Source organism: Parasteatoda tepidariorum, chromosome 2 (genome assembly GCF_043381705.1).
Source record: "Parasteatoda tepidariorum isolate YZ-2023 chromosome 2, CAS_Ptep_4.0, whole genome shotgun sequence".
In the NCBI taxonomy this organism is placed as follows: domain Eukaryota; kingdom Metazoa; phylum Arthropoda; class Arachnida; order Araneae; family Theridiidae; genus Parasteatoda; species Parasteatoda tepidariorum.
In genome coordinates, this window is record NC_092205.1 from 40,020,499 (window position 1) to 40,039,287 (window position 18,789).

The following is an 18,789-nucleotide window of genomic DNA, read 5'->3' on the forward strand; positions in this document are numbered from 1 at the left end:
TTTTCTGCCAGTTTTCTTACGAAAAGGTAGCACGTGTTTGGTCAGATAGTGCAAAATGGTAAGCCTAACCGGTCGCTTACATCATATCAAAGCAAGTTTTTTTTGCTAATTTTTTTTAAACAATGAAACAAAAAGGCTTTCCCTCGATAAACTTTCTAGGAAATCGAAATTCGAACATTATGCTAAACAGTATCTTAAACACCATTGTAAATTTATTCAAACAGACCTTTGTTTTCATTAAACATTTTTTTCTCTGCAAAACTTTTTGTATGACCTAGGTGAAAATGTTCTTATAATAAAAATAACTTCTAGTGCTAGTACTGTAAATGGCAAGGTTTTATTAAATTCAAGTTGAAATTAACTATCGACAATGATTTTAATGGATTTTTAAAATTTGGATACAATTTTAAGCACAAACAATAAAATAGCTAAATTATTTTTTGAATTTATGGGGAAAAATATTAAGAAATTTACCATTCATAATTGATTTTTATTTTTAGTGACAATTTTTGAAAATAATTTCTTACCTTACCATATTTTTGTGTTGATTTTTCAATTTTCACAAATTATGTCTAAATTTTCACAAAACAGGTACCTCTCAAAAACACCTAGACAGAGCCCTGATTACATTGGTAGATCACACATTGAAATATTACCCCCAAAAAAATTTTATGTTAAACAATCAATATATAATAAAATATATTTTCATTATTCAATGAAGATTTGGCAAAAAATTGATTGAAGATTCTGCACAAACATTAAATCAGGTTACGGAGAGTGACAACATTTAATATTTTTTTTCTTTACAAAACAACTCTGTTTAACAATGACAACTTTACAAAGAAAAAATCACAATTTTACAATTNGAAATATTACCCCCAAAAAAATTTTATGTTAAACAATCAATATATAATAAAATATATTTTCATTATTCAATGAAGATTTGGCAAAAAATTGATTGAAGATTCTTTCTAATCAAATTTATGCACAAACATTAAATCAGGTTACGGAGAGTGACAACATTTAATATTTTTTTTTCTTTACAAAACAACTCTGTTTAACAATGACAACTTTACAAAGAAAAAATCACAATTTTACAATTTTTTTATGATAAGAAACAACTTAACCAATTTCAGGGAGAGAAACAAGTTAGGCAGCTAAATGTACAAAAAATTCTATATCTCCAAAAATGCACAAAAAATTTGTGTATTTCTCTATCTAAATTGGCAACACTGAAGTCATCTAAAAAAACTAATTTTGTTAGGTTGTCATAACCTTTTGCTTACAGCACTCAGCATTATAAGGTTATTCTGGTCTACTTATTGTACCAGATGGGGTTAAGTAATAATTTAAGAAATGTTAAATAAATAGTTATATGTTAAGCACTTATTTAGATTCATTTTATTAGATAATAAACACTGCTATAGTGACGAATACTGTTGTACCATTTATTGCTGAAGGAGCTTGCTTCTTTAGAGCAATAGCATTATAAGTTACTCAAGTTATGACTCAATAGGAGTGAGGAAAAAATACAGCACAAAATGGAGCATCGGGATTAGTTTTCTATCTTATCTCATTACAGGGATGGAAATAATTTCAATATTTCTGCTGCTAATATACTAAAACGCTCTGATACTTAATGGTGTTTAGCAAGATATAATGGCTGCCACAGATTTCAACCATCATTAAAATTAAATACATACAGAACTTAAACACCACAGACATCTCTAAAAAAACAGATAAAATTTAAATCAAAGCATTTCCGCACAGAAAACTAGTTTAACTAATCGATAGAGAGTGAATTTTGATGAAATGATAATTTTAAATAAAAGTTATGATGAATGAATAAACAATTTCGAATGGAACAGTATTGTCATAATGTAATGAATAGGATGCAAAAACTTTCAACTTTAAACACTTTCTAGAAAGATAAAGTTCCATTTTTAACAAAAGAGCTTCAACCATCTTACTAAACTTGGTGAATTGTGGTATGTATTAAGAATTTATATCAATATTGCACTTATGACATTTTTATTTGTATTGGACATTTAGGAAATTCATAATATTTAAAATCATCCTTCTTATGAATTGCAATTTTGGGTTTTAAAATCGTGATATTGGATTTTAAAAATCGCGTGAATATGAATCGCGATTTTGGATTTCAAAATCTCACGAATATGAATCACAATATTGGATTTTAAAATCGTGTGAATATGAATCACGATTTTGGATATTAAAATCGCGAGAATATGATTCGCGCAGCTGGATTTTAAAATCGCGTTAATATGAATCACGATATTGGATCTTAAAATCGTGTTAATATGAATCACTATATTGGATTTTAAAATCGCGTTAATATGAATCACGATATTGGATTTTAAAATCGCGTTAATATGAATCACGATATTAGATTTTAAAATCGCGTTAATATGAATCGCTATTTAAGATTTTAAAATCGCGTGAATATTAATCGCTATTTAAGATTTTAAAATCGCGTGAATATTGATCGCTATTTAAGATTTTAAAATCGCGTGAATATGAATCGCGATTTTGGATTTTTATAATCGTGCGAATATTAATCGCGATTTTGGATTTTAAAATCACGTGAATAGGAATCGAGCTGTTGGATTTTCAAAACACGAAAATATTAAATTGCGATATTGAATTTTTAAATCATGTAAATAAGAATCACGAAGCATAATTTTTAGATCATGTGAAAACGAATTGCAATGAGTAATTTTTAAATAGCAAACAAATACGAAAAACGATATCTGATATTACAACTGCGTGATAACGAATCGCAATTTTGGATTTAAAAATGCGTGAATATGAATCGCAATTTTGGATTTTAAACTCGCGAGAATACAAATCGCGTTATTGGGTTTTAAAAACGCTTAAATACAAACCGCAATATTAGATTTTTAAATTGAGTGAATAAGAATTGCCAGTAAAATATTTAAATTGCGGAAAAAAATCACAACACGTACGTTTTAAATCAGCTAAATACAAAAATCGATGATTGATATTAAAATCGTCTGATTAAAAAGCGCGAAAACAAAAAAATTCAAATATCGGAGGTCGAAACGAAACGCTTAGAGTCCTTTCCACTCTGCAGCGGAAGTCACGGTAATCCGACTATCGTTCAGGAGACTTGGGTTTCTCTAAATGGACTCCCCAAAAATTTTTGTTTTTTAAACATGGTCGGAAATTTTAAAAATTGGGTGGAAAAAGCGAATTTCCGCTTTTTCGCGGAAGTCTTTCATCCCTGCTGTGTATTACCAATATTTTTTTCAATTGCAATGAATGTGAATTCAAAAAACAAAACAAATTTTATCTTTACAGAGAGAAAGCAAAATCTTTATATTTTAATAGTGGAATACAGGGTCTGCTTCTCGAAGCTAAAAATCATCAATAATAATTGATGAAATAAAATTACTACCAGTAAATATCTTCATGAATAAAAGAACTGACCTCAAACAATGACACCAGGAATTGAGTTGGATATAGTTGAGTTGGTAATAACTAATTGAGTTGGTAATAACTAAATAATTTTTAAAAAAATTTCTAATACAGGGCAATTTTATAACAAATTGTTACATCAAAGAATAATGAACATGAAAAATTAAAGTCAAAGATGAATATTAATTTGGCAATCTTAGTCAAAATGTAATGCTCAAAATTCAATATCCAGACTTGTAAACCTAATAACTTTCATATAAACAACCAGATTTTAAAGTTTACAACAAAATTTGTAATGATTTAATATTGTACTTTATACTTACTATAATTTGCAGGCTTTTCTTTTCTGCATTATATTTACAAACAGCAGCACCAATAGCTTTCTTAAATTCTTTATGGGCTGACTCAGTTTTGGAACTGAAAAAGTTAATTTAAAATATAAAGTTAAAATATAAATTTAAAGTATTTAAGTTATTGAAACCCACTTATAAAATGATATAACATAAAATTGAATTATAGGTTCAAAATAAATTTGGGAACGTTAACCTTTTAATTTTCCTTCGACAAGGACTAGGTCAACTTGACGATAATAGTCTAAAATTTTTTGGTCGTTCAAAATTTTTAAATTTTTTCTTCAATTTGAATAAATAAGCAAAGGAGAGAAAAAACAAGCACAGTAAGATATCCTTTAAACATAATGCCTGACATGATGAGAAAGGAGAAAAACTAGGTTGAAAGATTGGGAGAATGCCTAGCCGTAGAGAATGGGATATCATCAAAAACACATTATTAATGTAATGCCACAACTCCTAGTTGCCACATGTTATATATTTAATTTAGGGATGTAACGCATAGTGATTTGGCCCAACAGCTAAAAACCAAATATTCGGCCAAAAAGTCGATGAACAGCAAACTTTTTTTTTTAAAAAATCATTAATATATATTATTTTTTATATACAAATAAGTTTAGTCATTATTGAAAAATAATCAAAAATCAAAACTTAGCTGTATTGTTGGTATGGGTAAAGAGAAAAAAAACTTTAAATGTTTAAGAGAATAAAGATAATTCAATATTATAATTCAATATATAAAGATAATTCAATATATAATTCTATTTAAAAAAAAAAACTGAAGATGTAAAGTTGAAAAAAGAACTATAGAAAAATATCCTCTTCATTCCAAAAAATAAAACTTTGATGCTAAAATAATATTTTTCGTAAAAAAATAATCCATAAAACATTAAAAAGAGATTATTAAAATCGCAGTTAAAATGCAGCGCTATCATAAAAACAAATATTTTATACAATAGCAAAACAGAAAAAATAGAATTCAATCTTAATTTTTGAAAGAAAATTTTAAAGATAAACATTCTAATTTTCCATTCTAATTTTCCATTTTAATTTTTAAATGAAAAATTAACTTTTTCCCATTGCTTCATGCTTAGAAAAAAGTGACCCATAAAAGAATAATGTTCATTAGAAACGCTCTTTAAAAAATGTGGTCATAATTAAAATGCTGATTTAAAAAAATCAAAAGAGAAACAGAAAAAAAATTGGTTTTAGTTCTGAGATATAACTAGAGTTGAGAATCACAGTATTTTATGTTACTAATTACCTTTTACTCTACAAGAAAAGAGACAATAATAAAACAAAGTCTATTAGAAAAAATTCCAAACATGCTTCACTTCAATTAAAACAGAAAAACAAGCAAAAATGAAAAGAAAAAAAAAACATTTCAATTTTAAACAAATTAAGTGTTGAAAGAATGATGTAACTGACTTGCCTGAATATAATTAAAAAAGAAAAAATTAACATTACAAAACTCATGGTTCAGTATAAAGTAGTCTAGTTTCAATTTTTCAAATTTTGCTTTTCCATGGTCTTTCAGAACATAAATTAGCAAGTTTAGAACTTAAAAAATATGCCTAAAAGCTATTTCTAATAATGTATAGAATAATACGATTTTAGATTATTCTTTATTAAATCTATTAACTTTTCTCCCAAAAAATCTTGGTCAAAAAATAATTCTCTAAATAGTACTTTGCCGAATATTCAGAGCAGCCGAAGAGTTTATAAATGAAATTAGCAGCTGCAAAATATACTTAAAAAATTTATTTTGATAATAATGAAGAATAAAATTTTTTGTGTCATCATTTTATCAATTAAAATTATAGTTACCAATTATAGTTGCAAAATTATAGTTATAGTTAATGTTTTATCAACCAAAATTATAATAAACAGTTGAATTTGTAGGTCTGTAATGGTATACAGGGGTCTGTCTAGGCTTTCCTGAGAGGTATTTATTTTGTGAAAATTTAAACATAATTTGTGAAAAATTAAAAAATATATTAAAAAATCAACACAAAAATATGGATTTATTGTTTCTTAAGGGATAAAAAAATAAAATGTTAAGAAAAAATATTTTGTGAAACTACAGTTTTTCCTAAAGTTGAATTTGTGAAGGTACAACTAAACAGTAGTAAATTCGGCCTGGACAGACCCCTGGTATATGATTTAGTTTTGGGTGTACGCATTAGTTGGATAAAGTATGCTGAATCATAGTTTTCGAAAATGAACAGTTATTATAATGGTTATCAGAGAAGCATAATCCCTCATTTTAGGTAGTTTAATTTTGAATTGAAAAATTGAGAAATAATGATGTAAAAATTTTTATAAACAGATATCTTTTTGATAATTAATTCAATAGTTACTGAAGGAAAAAAAAAAATTTTTTAAGTTTAATTTTTTAATTAGTATTTCACTTAATTTTACAACAATAACCAAAATATCTAATAAATTGTTGGTTTTTTGTTTGCAAAATATATTACAGGTTTTTAAAATCATTTCTGGTTTAAAGAATTTAATCTCAGGTATTATCACTAATCTGGTTTTAAGAATTAATCTTAGAACTCCTGTGAACCTTCCATGGAACCCTAGGGTTCCACAGAACCCCACTTAAGAACATACAACACCATTAAGAACGTATAACGTATTTAAGAACTGCAATAACGTATTCCACTGTTTCAAATTTTAAAATATGACAAAATGAGTAGAAAAATTTTAAGTACATTCTTAAAAATATACTGTCTGACTTGTTCATTGAGAGCTATAATTCAACCAGATCCTGAGTATAACAAGAAAATTTGGTTGGTTTGATATTAAATGGCTTACACAAAACTCAGTTGCAAGATAGTTAAAAGGGCAAAAATTTCAACGTATGTTAAATACCAATTTAATAATAAGGAAATACTCCAATAAAATTAGCCAACAGAATCGAGTAATAAATATAAAATATAGATTTATATACTGAAGACTTATGGAGATAGCTTAAGAAATGAAATGATAAAAACTCACTAAATTTAAGAATCTAACCTTTCATTAATGATAGATTCTTATACATATACATAAGAAATAAAAATAACCTAATTTATCAGTTTCTCTCCAGGTACTTATTTCCTCCCACTGTATTGGACTTCGTACGTTATAAGGCAAAAAATGACTCATTTAAATTAGGACAAAATATCCTTTATCAGAAAAATCAGGACAACTAACAGACTCTGTTTTAATATTTTTATTTGATAAAAGCAAGCCTTTTCATTCTAGCCTCCTTTTTTTATTTTATTTATAAGTGGTTGAAACCAATTTTTTTTAAACTTTTTTTAATTTGAAACAGATAAAAAATGAAACTGAGAAAAGAGATTTATAGAACTCACTATTCTTGCACATCTTCAGGTACAGGAATCTCGAACTGATGAAATGTGCCTTTTGTGATGGGCTGACTAAAAAAACATGTATATACATGAAAAACAGAACAATACTTACATTTCAAATTTAACACATGAAGAAAGGCATAATATGAATTTTTAAAATCAAAATAACTTAGACAAAATGTTAACATTAGAAGTTTATTTCAGAAGATATTGACAAAAACGTTATAAAACTAGAGCATTCCTTGAATAATAAAATGTAAAATTGGGTTATTTATTTAAACACTATAAGCACTTTATTTGTTTATTTTATACAGCATTTATTTTGATACAAAACTACAGATCAAAATAAGAGAAAAAATTTATTAAATATGTAGGTTTATTTGTTTTACTTTTTTCATTACATAGTTAATTTTTATAGCAGTTTGTGTCCATAACAAGAAGTTTATTATAAAATAATTACTCAATTATGAATGTGTATTTTTTTGTAATTTATTTCACTGCTTTTCTTAAACATAAATAAAATATTACTCTTAATAAAAAAATTATATTAATTCTTCATTAAAGGTTAACCTAAATTCAATAAGAATTTTCTGCATTTAAACGTCATAACAAACATTTTTAATTAATATTTTTCGATAATGAATGCTTCAATATATTTAAATATATTGAAGAATTTATATTATATGATTGGGTGGCAACACCAGGAAATCAAAAATCAGACAATTTGAAGACTCTGGAAATAAGGTGGAAACACAAAAAATAATTTTAAAATTCTTTTATAAAAGTGAATATATTTTATACATACAACAAAAATGTTTGTTCAATGTATAAATCATTGAAACAACCAATGGTAAAGAAAAAAAATAGCACATACAAACTAAATAAAAAATAATTACACATCCACGATCGTGATTGATACCATGAAATATAATTTTTAATCTCTCTGCTAAAACTTGCAGATAATCAGAACTCTAATGAATTTTATTTACATTTTAGTTATGAAACTTAGTGCAACTTACTTAGTATTTTTTAAACGTAACCTGTCACTGGGTACAATTTCTGTGTACGTTGTCTCCCAACCTAAATATTCAACAACATGAAAATCTCCTTTAGTCATTTTTACCAAAGCACGCCACCAACCACAAGCCTCTTGTTCATTAGCTCGAGAAAAAACCTGGAAAAAAATTAGAACATCTATAATAATTTTAAAAAAGAAAACAATTGTCACAAAAAAAATAAATTAACACTTTGCTGATAATACCAATTGAAACAAGAAAATTTTTAAAGCATTATTTTTCACTGAAAAAAAAAATGACTTGAGGTAATAGTTTTGTTAGCAGATGTGATCAAAAAATATGGAGAACATATAAATAAATAGCATAAGAAAGAAAAAAAAGACCTACAAAAAAGAGTTACCAAGCTAATCGTTCTAAGAATTCTTAATAAAAGAAAAATTACAAACATACCTCAACCTCCTGACCCTCAGTCATGCTATTTAGAGCTTTATCATCTTTAGGTGTTGTAGGTGGTAGCCTCACACGATGATATGGGAACTTGCTTTCAGGCTGCCATCTATAGTAAAATACACTCATTAGTCACTGCAACGCAGTAATAAAAACACCTTTTTGTAATTATAAAAAAAAAACAGGGTTTAAAACAGTGATTCTCCGACAATGGCCAACTAGGAGAATGTGAAAATATTAGTTAAAAGCATCTTATAAAATAAAACACAGAAATTAAATTCCCTTAAATTAAATAAAAATAGCATTTAGATTGGATTTTAAGTAGTTCAGCACTCTAAAACATGCTCTAAGATTCCATTTTACTCTTTAAATTTCTTGAGTAAATTTTAATGTAAAAGGAAATCTTTCAATTAATAGCATAGTAAAATTTGAATTTAAAGCCTATGAAGCTTCATTATTTTGAGCAGTTAGATTTGTTTGTAAGCTAATAGAAGAGCAGTTACTTTGCAAATGCATTAACTTTTTGCTTCAAGACAAAGAAAATAAGAGATAAGAAATGAAAAATAGTCATAATTAAATACAAGAGAGTTAAAAATTACAAGAAATATTGAATTGAAGCCTGAAAAGGAAAAATTTTGGAGAACTTTTAAATAAATACTGCATAACACAATATGATACCAACAAAAAATGAATCCAAACTCACATGAATAAGGCTAGCAAAACGTAAGAAAATAAACAACAGGTCTACAAGGTTTTTAGTGTCAGAAACGAAAACTTTGAAATCCCTTCATCTCTTAGCCACAATAAAAATAAAAATAAAATTTGCAACAATTAACACAATTAGAAATAAAAGCCTTGCCTTTGACTTCATCAACAAAAATTATGGGAAATACCAATGACAATCCTAATTTTCAATGGCCTGAATCAATTTGGATTAGTATTAAGTTTTTACTGTGCATGATTTTCAAGCTTAGTGATTTGGATATATTTTGCATGTTACTGGGATCACTAGTTAAGAACTAGTTGGTTTCCTTCAATTTCATTTTTAAACAAGATATAATAAGGTCCAATAGAATAAGTCGAAACTCTGATTCAGTAATGAGGAAAATAACATAAATTGTGAAACTAAACGTCATCTAGTTCTTACACATTTACTGATTTTACACATAACACACATTTACTGATTACACATTTTCAAAAAAGAAATAAGTTAAAATAGTCTCAACTTATAGGTTAAAATAGTTAACTTATAAGTCGTAAGTTAAATAAGTCTGAAGAGCTGAGTGGGTAAGTGTGGGGACAATTAAAACAATGAAGAATCTCGAGAACAACCACTCTCTGATTCACAGTAAAATGGACGTTAATGGAGGTTGGTCATTTTTGGGACTTACCTCCATGGACTTCAAAATGTTATCGAAATAGGATTTCTCACAAACAGTTTTAATTTCAGTTATTATCATTTTTTTGGTAAGGAAATGCCACTGGTGATGGCATCATGAAAAAAAGATTAATGATCAAAATTTAGTGACAATAAATATTATACCTACTGATATAATTATGTGTAAAAAGAAATTTACCAATTATGAATGATAGAACTATTTTAAATAAATAATCATGTTTAAGTATGCATTCAATTTTTTATCATAAAAATTAGTTAGCTTTAAAAGATGAGAAGATTTTAGGTTTTCTAAGACTTTTTTTTTCTAAATTAACTTTTAACACTTAAACTTATTAACTATTAAAGACAAAAAATTAATTTCAACCTTTCATTTCAATATTTTTTCGCTTTTTATTGTTTTTATATTTTTTGTTTCAATTTGGTTTATTAATTTAGCCATTTCTGCTTTTGGCACAGAGGTTTGCTCGGTCGCTGGGACAGGTTTTGATGGTCTCTCCTATTCAACACAAAGTCTATGGAAAAAGTTCTGTGCCTTCAAAAAGTGGTCCCATATAAAGGATGTCACTACAAAGAGGTGGTCTGTCTCGGAGGTTTTACTGTATAACATGCTTTCAGTTTAAATATTCTTATTAGTTCAGAGAATACTCCTTGAATAATTTCTTTTACAGAATATTTTTCATTTGATGATGCGAATTATTTAATGAATTAAAAAACAGAAAATGTTAAAAATGTTTGTAACTGTATAATAATTGAGGAAATAAATTGTTTTGAAGCCGATTTGTTTTCTTTTAAATTTATAGAAATCTTACTTAACTTGAAGAAGTTTTATTCTGCTTTTGAAAAAAGGTGAGAAATACCTCCCTTTTTTTTCTAGGATAAAATCTCTGCATTGGGCCAAAAAATAAAACTTGAGATAAACAAGATAGGAGCACAACTAAAATTTGGTGACATGTTTTCGTGTCCATGGATTTTCAGATAATATCAAGTCTGGACTATTGCAGCTGCCAGCTTCGGCACCTCTTGACTGTAGAGAACAGCTCTTAGATTGTCCTAAATAGGTTAGGGTTCCTACACTATTTTGAGAAAACAATATCCTGACTTTTGCAGGTTTTTCCTGACCTTTTACTATAAAATTCCTGACCTGCCGTTTCCCACTCCAACAAAGCTTTTAACGTTGCAGTTTCAATAAGTAATAATATGCTACTTAGTCATAAGTATCATATATTGAATAGGATAAACACTTATATATTAAAGTGGAATTGGGTAATAGCACTTTATCCCAAAATATATTTTCAGAAAACTTGTGAAACACATTTTTAATTATCATGATTAAATTAAACTTTTAGTGTGTTTTTGTAGTTAGATACGAAAACTATTTAAATTAAGAAGATCAAGAAAATCTGTTGGATTATGGAAATATTATTTTATTTAATGTTAAGTGGAACCAAATGCATGAGTGTCATCAGGATATAAAGGGTTAATCAAATCTGCGAGATATGTATCAGTATCCTCAAATAATTTTTACTCTTAAAATATACTAGAACATTTGTTACATTAAGTTATTAATTTTTAAAAATCACCAATTCACTTCAAACTGACTTTTCTTTTAAAAGATAATATTGAAATATAAAGGGGAAAAAAGTCAAGAAAAGTTAATTATATACAAATAAAAATTCAGATAGAAAAATTATGCAACTTGTGAGAAAAATAAAATCAAAAATATTTTTTTTTTTCAGTATTTTTAAATTTATTTCTGTAATACTGTAAGCTTCCGGAGAAACTCAGGGGCTCCTATGTTATATAATATTTCTCAACATATTTTGTTGTTTGACAATTTCTGAATCAAGAACATCCAGTTCTGTTGCAGCAGTTTTCGTCAATTTAGATTTTCTGAATTTCAAATCATCTATCTTTTCTTTTATTAGTTTTCTAGAAATTTCAGCTTTTTTATTCTTACGTTTTTCTTTTTTTTTGCTTCTAATGCATGTCTCAATCTTGTTCTAGATTCGTTTACAGCATCTAGCCTTTTTTCATTAATGTCTATGTTTTTTATTCCATTTATAAATGAAACATAATCATACACACGCCTTTGTGAAATAATAGAGTCTTCATTGAGGTTTTCAACCAATTAGCTTTTATTGATTGAAAACCCCCCTTCGACTATTGCGTTACCATGAGGGAGGATAAGAACAATTTTTATAACCTCCCACAAATTTTCAAATTTTTTTTTCTCCGTGCAAATATTTCGAGAAAAATGATCTAATCTCTTTTGCTGTGGATTAAACTCTAAGAAACTCTTTTGCTCATCTTTTTTTTGGCAGCATCACAAAACAGTAAAAATTCCTTTTTTGATTTTTCTGCTGTTGTTTCAGCTACTATTGTCTGTAAACCAGTTATTCACACAACACAAAGAGCAATAAACCTAGCAAACCTAGCAAAAATTCCTTATCATTGAATAAACAGGAGGAAAATCGCTAACAGGACAGGTTCTACCAGGGAAAGAGGAATGTTATTATGAGGAAATTACACATTTTGAATTACTGAATTTTTCCATGAAACTTTATTTTTGCCTGTCAGTCTTTGAATGAACTACAGTTTTTTTCATTTTCCTAACTTTATGAATATGTAAGAAAAATCCTGACTTTTTAGCTTAATTTTAGAATATCCTGACCTTTGCAGGTTTTCCTGACCGTGTAGGAACCCTGTAGGTACCTGTCCCAATTTCAAAACATGTGTTGTGTGTGCGGGGCACTCGAAAGTCTTGGTACCAACATGATATCCGGGCAGTTTCGGCAGGGAACGTATGTCCTGGTCTTGACCGGGAGAATTTTATCCCTCTGAAATGATTGGTTCTAAGACTTGCTATAACCGATTTCAAGGCTCTAGGGCAGTTGAAGTCAGTGACAAATGTCTTCTTAAAGGTGTGAGGCAGAAGTCTTTTTTTGGCCGCTGCATTTGCATCTGCAAATGTGATGGTGTTATCGTCTTCATTGGCCAATCGTTTGGCACATTCATTGCCCTCGATGTTGACGTGTGCAGGGATCCACTGAAGATGACATGATTTTCTCCCACAATTCAGACTCTCAAGCATTACATTTACGGCAGAGGTGATGCTCAAGTCACCTTTAATAATTGCTTCTAGGGCCGATTTACAGCCAGAAAGGATCACTAGCCTGTCAGTGAGGGCTGAGACATTCGAGTCATTCAGGTAGAGAGCGACAGCTTCTTTGATTGTTAAGAGCTCGCTGGTGAAATTTGAAGCTATCAGGCCCATATTCCTTTTAAATTGGTAATTACTACCATCAGGAAATTTGGAGACATGTCAAACATATTTATCTTTTTAGTTCCTTTAAAAATAATAATTGAACCAGGGGGAAAAAATCCATATTTTATTTGAGTTCTAGCAAAAAATGCCCTCCCTAAACATAAATACAAACATGCTGGTAAGTTTACAAAATATTTTACAAGTCATAAATTTTGATATTTTAAGCAAATATTTTAAGTTTAAAAAAATTAAAAAAAGCAAGTATAGTAGGAAAACAAATCTTACTCATTTTCGAATGCAACAGTGACTTCATCCTCATGAACATCTGTGATATAAGCCTATAAAAATCAAGAAAATTAGTAAACAATAAAATTATACCTACATCAAACCTTAAATCAGGCTTATAATTATAAAAGAATATGTTTATCTTAGTTACTTTTAGACTCATTATTTAAAAAAAAAAAATATCTAAATAACAAATTTTATATACATTACAATTTTAAACCATGTAAATCAAATTTCAGGAGCACAGCACTATAAAGAACTAGTATAATGAAATATTAAATTTAAAAAGAATTTTTTTAATTGCATTCTTAAATTCAGAATTAAAGGTCTAGCTTAATAAGAATTTAAAAGATAGAAATAAGAGGAAATAGGGCATGCTATTAACGTATATCAGGACAACTTCAGCTTTGGAACCATTTCTTTCTTGTTCTGTAACCTAAACTTTAGCACTGGACATAGACAATGCTTTTACTACAGCCAAAAAATGCACGTATCGCATTTAAAGAAATAAAAATTAAATCTTTTTTTAAAAAAAACTTTTCTTCTAGCTTATTTAAACTTTTTTTTCTTTAAAATTTCTTTGAAAAGCTGAGGAACATTGAATTTAGTATTTTCTATCAATTAACAATTAATTAAATTCTAATTAAAAATAACTGTAAAGATGGACATTTAGTGCAGAATAAGAACATTTGGAGCACAATGAAGAATGTATTCATAACTATCTAAACATTTGTAATTAGATTATTTTAGCAAATTGCTTTTCTTGATTAGAAAAAGCTTTTTTTTTAATTAGAAAATCATTGCTCTAAAAATAAAGTTCTTTTCTCGTTTGAACCTTTCATGTTTCATTAAAATAAAATTAGATGAGGCTACTTTTTTATCAAAAAAAGACAACATGACATCCTCTATGAGTGCCTTAATGAATTCTAATTTATAACAAAAGAAAAATTAACTAGGGCTGTGCTTAGGCTGCTTGTTTCTCTAATTATATTAAATTTGGTTGTAATATAATTGAGTTGAGCGAGATTTTACAACCACACAAGAGTTTAGAATTACATCAATTATGCTGTATTTGCCACATGTTTTCAAAAATACTGATTTTTGAATACTATGATGCTAAAATTTCATATCACATTTAGCCCATCGTAAAATTGTTATTTCACAATCGTTTTTTTAGTAATTGTTGCTACTGATTTCAATAATGTCATTTTGGTTTTTTAGCACTGTCTAAATTATATTATGATCTTATTACAACACACAATTTTAAATTGTACATTTGTAATAACTGTCACATTCTGTGACTAGTTTCAGAAAATCATTATTGGTTATAACAGCAATATTAACCATTAACATGTAAGAACGTTACACTGTAGTTAGATAACTTTGCAGTTAAAGCTCTAAGAGTAGCAGATAATTTTAAAAAATGAAATATGGCAATAGGCAAAATAACAATGTAACAAATAACAATGGTAAGAACAGTATTGGCCAAGAATTATCCCAGGAACATGGGGCAGTATTTGGTGTAATCCTGTAAATTATTTAAAATAATAATAGTAAATCCATAACTATTTTTCAGGAACTGAAGTAGTTTACAATTCAACCAAAAAGAGAAAAAAGAAATATATTTAAAACTTTAGTTGTGACCAAGATTTTTGTAAAAATGTATCATAACTAAGGGAAATGTTCTTTCACAGAAATTTAACAAACCATTTCAAAAAGATTTTTTTTTTCAAAATAAATAAACAATAAACTCATTAAGTAATAAATTCCAATGAGGATAGCTCAGAGAACCTCTGTTTGTTTTTTTTCATTTTGGTGAAGTGTTCTTAAAACATAAAAATGACTGTGACCAGGAATTACCCTAGAAACTTGCTAACCAGGAATTACCCCAGGTGACTCTAATAACTATTATTAATCAAAACATGGGTTTTAATTCTTTTATATAACAATTTAGGCAAATTTTTTAGTTTAAGTAAAATTGAGTATCCACAAGTAATTCTCTGATGTCAACATACAATTTTTTTTTATTGATTATCAATATTAGTTATTAGCTATACTTAGAAGAGCAGAATATGACTGCAGGAATAAGTCTTTGGAAGGAATTCAGGCAGCCTTGAGAAAATTAATTCAATTTGTGTATTTATTAGTTTGAATTCCTTAAATTCATAACCTTAAATTTAACCTTAAATTTAATTAGTGGGACCTTAAATTTAATTTAATACATTATTACTAATTCAATATATTTTGATTTCTATTGTTTAATAACACAGATGCTCATTTATTCACTAATTTAGAAAACCAAATGAAATTGAAATCAATTCAAATAAATTTAAAATTGTACTTAAAAATTTTCAAAAATTAAAAAAATTTCTCATGTAAAAAAAAAATAATAAAGTGCTAATATTTTAGGGGAATTTTGATCCAAAAAGAACTTAGTTCATAAAGGATATTAAGCTCTGAGAATTCTCAGAACTCCTGCATAAATATTTTCAATATTGGTGAACCAATGTTAATAACATTGCTTACTTCACTGATTAGTACAAAACTATACTAACTATAATTTACAAAAAATATAAATGTTTGTTTAAATTATTTAATTTTTTTAAACCTATCAATTAATTAAATTACTATTAATATTTAGAATGAATTTCCTAGTTACATGTTCGAGACGCGCCCGACGGAGTGTTAAGAATGTCTACATTCTAGTCTATGCAGCTCAGTATCAATGAAGGAATAGTTTCAAATTTCGGTCTTATTCATACAAAACTGAAAAATGAACTTGTAAGCACAGAGAGCTTCAAAACTTTCTTTTTTTCAAGTGCATGCTTCAGGAAAGTAAGACTTAAAAAGGAGTAAATGAAAATTGTTTTTACATATAATGAATAAGATTATTAAGTGTTTTTATTAAACTGACTGATTTTGTATTTCTATTTTCAATAATCTAGCAAATTAACGAATTGGATAAATTGCAATTTTTCACAATTGTATTTTTAATAATGTAATATTTTCTACACCAAAATTTAGGCTCTTGGCAGCAATTGTCAAAACAAAAAGAGAACTTAAAGTAAAAAATTGCCAAAAGGGCTTTTTACATGATGGATAAAACCACCAATTATCAAAAACTCGCCAACCCTGATTGTGTGTCTCATTCGCTGGGCAACATTAGCTACGTGTCGGTATTTTTTCAGTATTTATAATCTGCTCATATTTTTGGACATATAGTATTTATATTCATATAGTATAGTATTTATATTAGTCAATATTTTTTAAAGTCATGATTAGCCAAGTTTATCTTTTCACAATATATAGCGATGACCCCATTTTGAATAAAATTATCTGCATTTTGATATTTTAAAGCATATTTTTTTACACCACATTACAATGTAAAATAAAGTTTATAACAGGAATGTAACAAATAATGATTTGGCCGAACAGCCAAATACAGAAAGTTCCACAAAAAAAAAATCTTCCATACCCAGAACATTAAACAGCTGAATAACATTTTTTTTTTTTTAAATCATCAATTAATATTATTTTTTGTTTAAAAATAAGTTTGATCATTATTGAGAAAAATTAAAACTTAGCTGTATTAGTGTGGCGAAGAGGGAAAAAACAATAATAAACAATAAAATTTCAAAACTAAGCATTTTAGTTTTCCAATTGCCATATTTTCGAGAAAAAGTGAAGATTTACATCTAATAAAATCCCTCTTATTTGCAGAGAATTAAGAGGGATTTTATTAGACTTAAATCTCACAATAAAATTACAAAAACATAAGTTTTTTTGAAACAAAAATTGTTCTTAAGTTTTAAACGAAACTTTTTATGCTAAAAGTTCTTAATTTTTCATGTCGTATTTATAGAAAAAAAGTGACCATAAAAAATAAAGTTCATTTGAAACGCTTTTTAAAAAATGTTGATAAAATAAAAAGTCAAAAGAGAAACAAAAGTTCTGCCCCAGCAGCAATTTTACCTTGGTCCCAGTTGGGCTCAAAATTAGTTAAATATGGGTCCTATATAAGAACATGCACCAAGGTACCAATATCGGGGTGCCTAGATTTTTCAATATTGGTCCTAAAATAGCCTATTTTGGCCTGACAATTCTTTAAATGGCCAATATTGGAAAAATAACAGCCTTTCGAATCCTTATTGAGCCAAGATTCATGAATATTGGTCCAATGAGGGCACAAATTATTTTGCTGACAGGGGAAATACAACCTTATACTTGAGAATCACAGTTTTCCAGGTTACTAAGCTATATGTCTTACCGCACAAGAAAAAGAGGCAGTAAAAGAATAATGTTCATAAGAAACGCTCCATTAAGACAAAGTTTTGAAAAAACAATGAACTTAACTTGCCTGAATATAATTAAAAAACGAAAAAAATCAGCATTACAAAACTCATGGACTAAGACAAAGTAAACAAGTATTTTCAATTCTTCCAATTTCGCTTTTCCACCAGTTTTTCGGAACATAAAGCAACAAGTTTTAGAAAATGATCAGGGGCCTGTCTAGGTTTTACTGAGAGGTACCTATTTTATGAAAATTTAGACATAATTTGTGAAAATTTAAGACATATTTGTTAAAATTAAAAATTTATATTAAAAAATCAACACAAAATATGATAAAAATATGGATTTATCGTTTCTTCAGAGACACAAAAATAAAATTTTAAGAAAAAGTATTGTGAAACAGAAGTTTTTCCTAAAGTGGAATTGTGAAGGTACCGGTAAACGGTAGTAAATTTGACTTGGACAGACCCCCGATGATGTATAGCAAAAAAATAAGATTTTAGATTTTTTATCTATTAAAAATATAATCTATCATAAATAGGACTGGGCTATAAATCGATATATCGCGACATATCGATTTAACGCCTATATCGGCAAACCGATACAGCAACTTTCATTCCAAGCGATGCATCAGAAATCTGATTTAAGACGAAGAAGACGATATAACGATATAGCGATATAGCGATACACGCAAGGACTTTCTCTTACGTTCCGATGCCAACTCGCGCTGTGGAAGACGATATTGTTTCGTTATGTTGAGACGGCCTTGACTGATGAGCGGTAGAATCAGTATCACTTTTGAGACTTTATATCGTTATATCACATGTTCGTTTTCGCACCTTCGCGATTTGAAATCGTTTCTTGTAGATTATTTTCAATGGGATTAACTTCGTGATCGCCGTCGTAACCTTGTTCTGAA

General features: G+C 27.8%; 1 protein-coding gene across 4 annotated transcripts in view; it reads right to left on the reverse strand.

Annotated features, from left to right (window-relative positions):
- LOC107439499 (fragile X messenger ribonucleoprotein 1 homolog) overlaps window positions 1-18,789 on the reverse strand; it is a 41,268-nt gene that overhangs the window by 18,347 nt on the left and 4,132 nt on the right. For all 4 annotated transcript variants that reach the window (XM_016052124.3, XM_016052129.3, XM_016052125.3 and 1 more), the window contains exons 2-6: window positions 13,581-13,633; window positions 8,635-8,740; window positions 8,188-8,342; window positions 7,172-7,237; window positions 3,783-3,876 (exon numbers count right to left, since the gene is read on the reverse strand). In XM_016052124.3, the coding sequence (XP_015907610.2) occupies window positions 3,783-3,876; window positions 7,172-7,237; window positions 8,188-8,342; window positions 8,635-8,740; window positions 13,581-13,633 (474 nt within the window). The remainder of the gene's footprint in view (window positions 1-3,782; window positions 3,877-7,171; window positions 7,238-8,187; window positions 8,343-8,634; window positions 8,741-13,580; window positions 13,634-18,789) is intronic.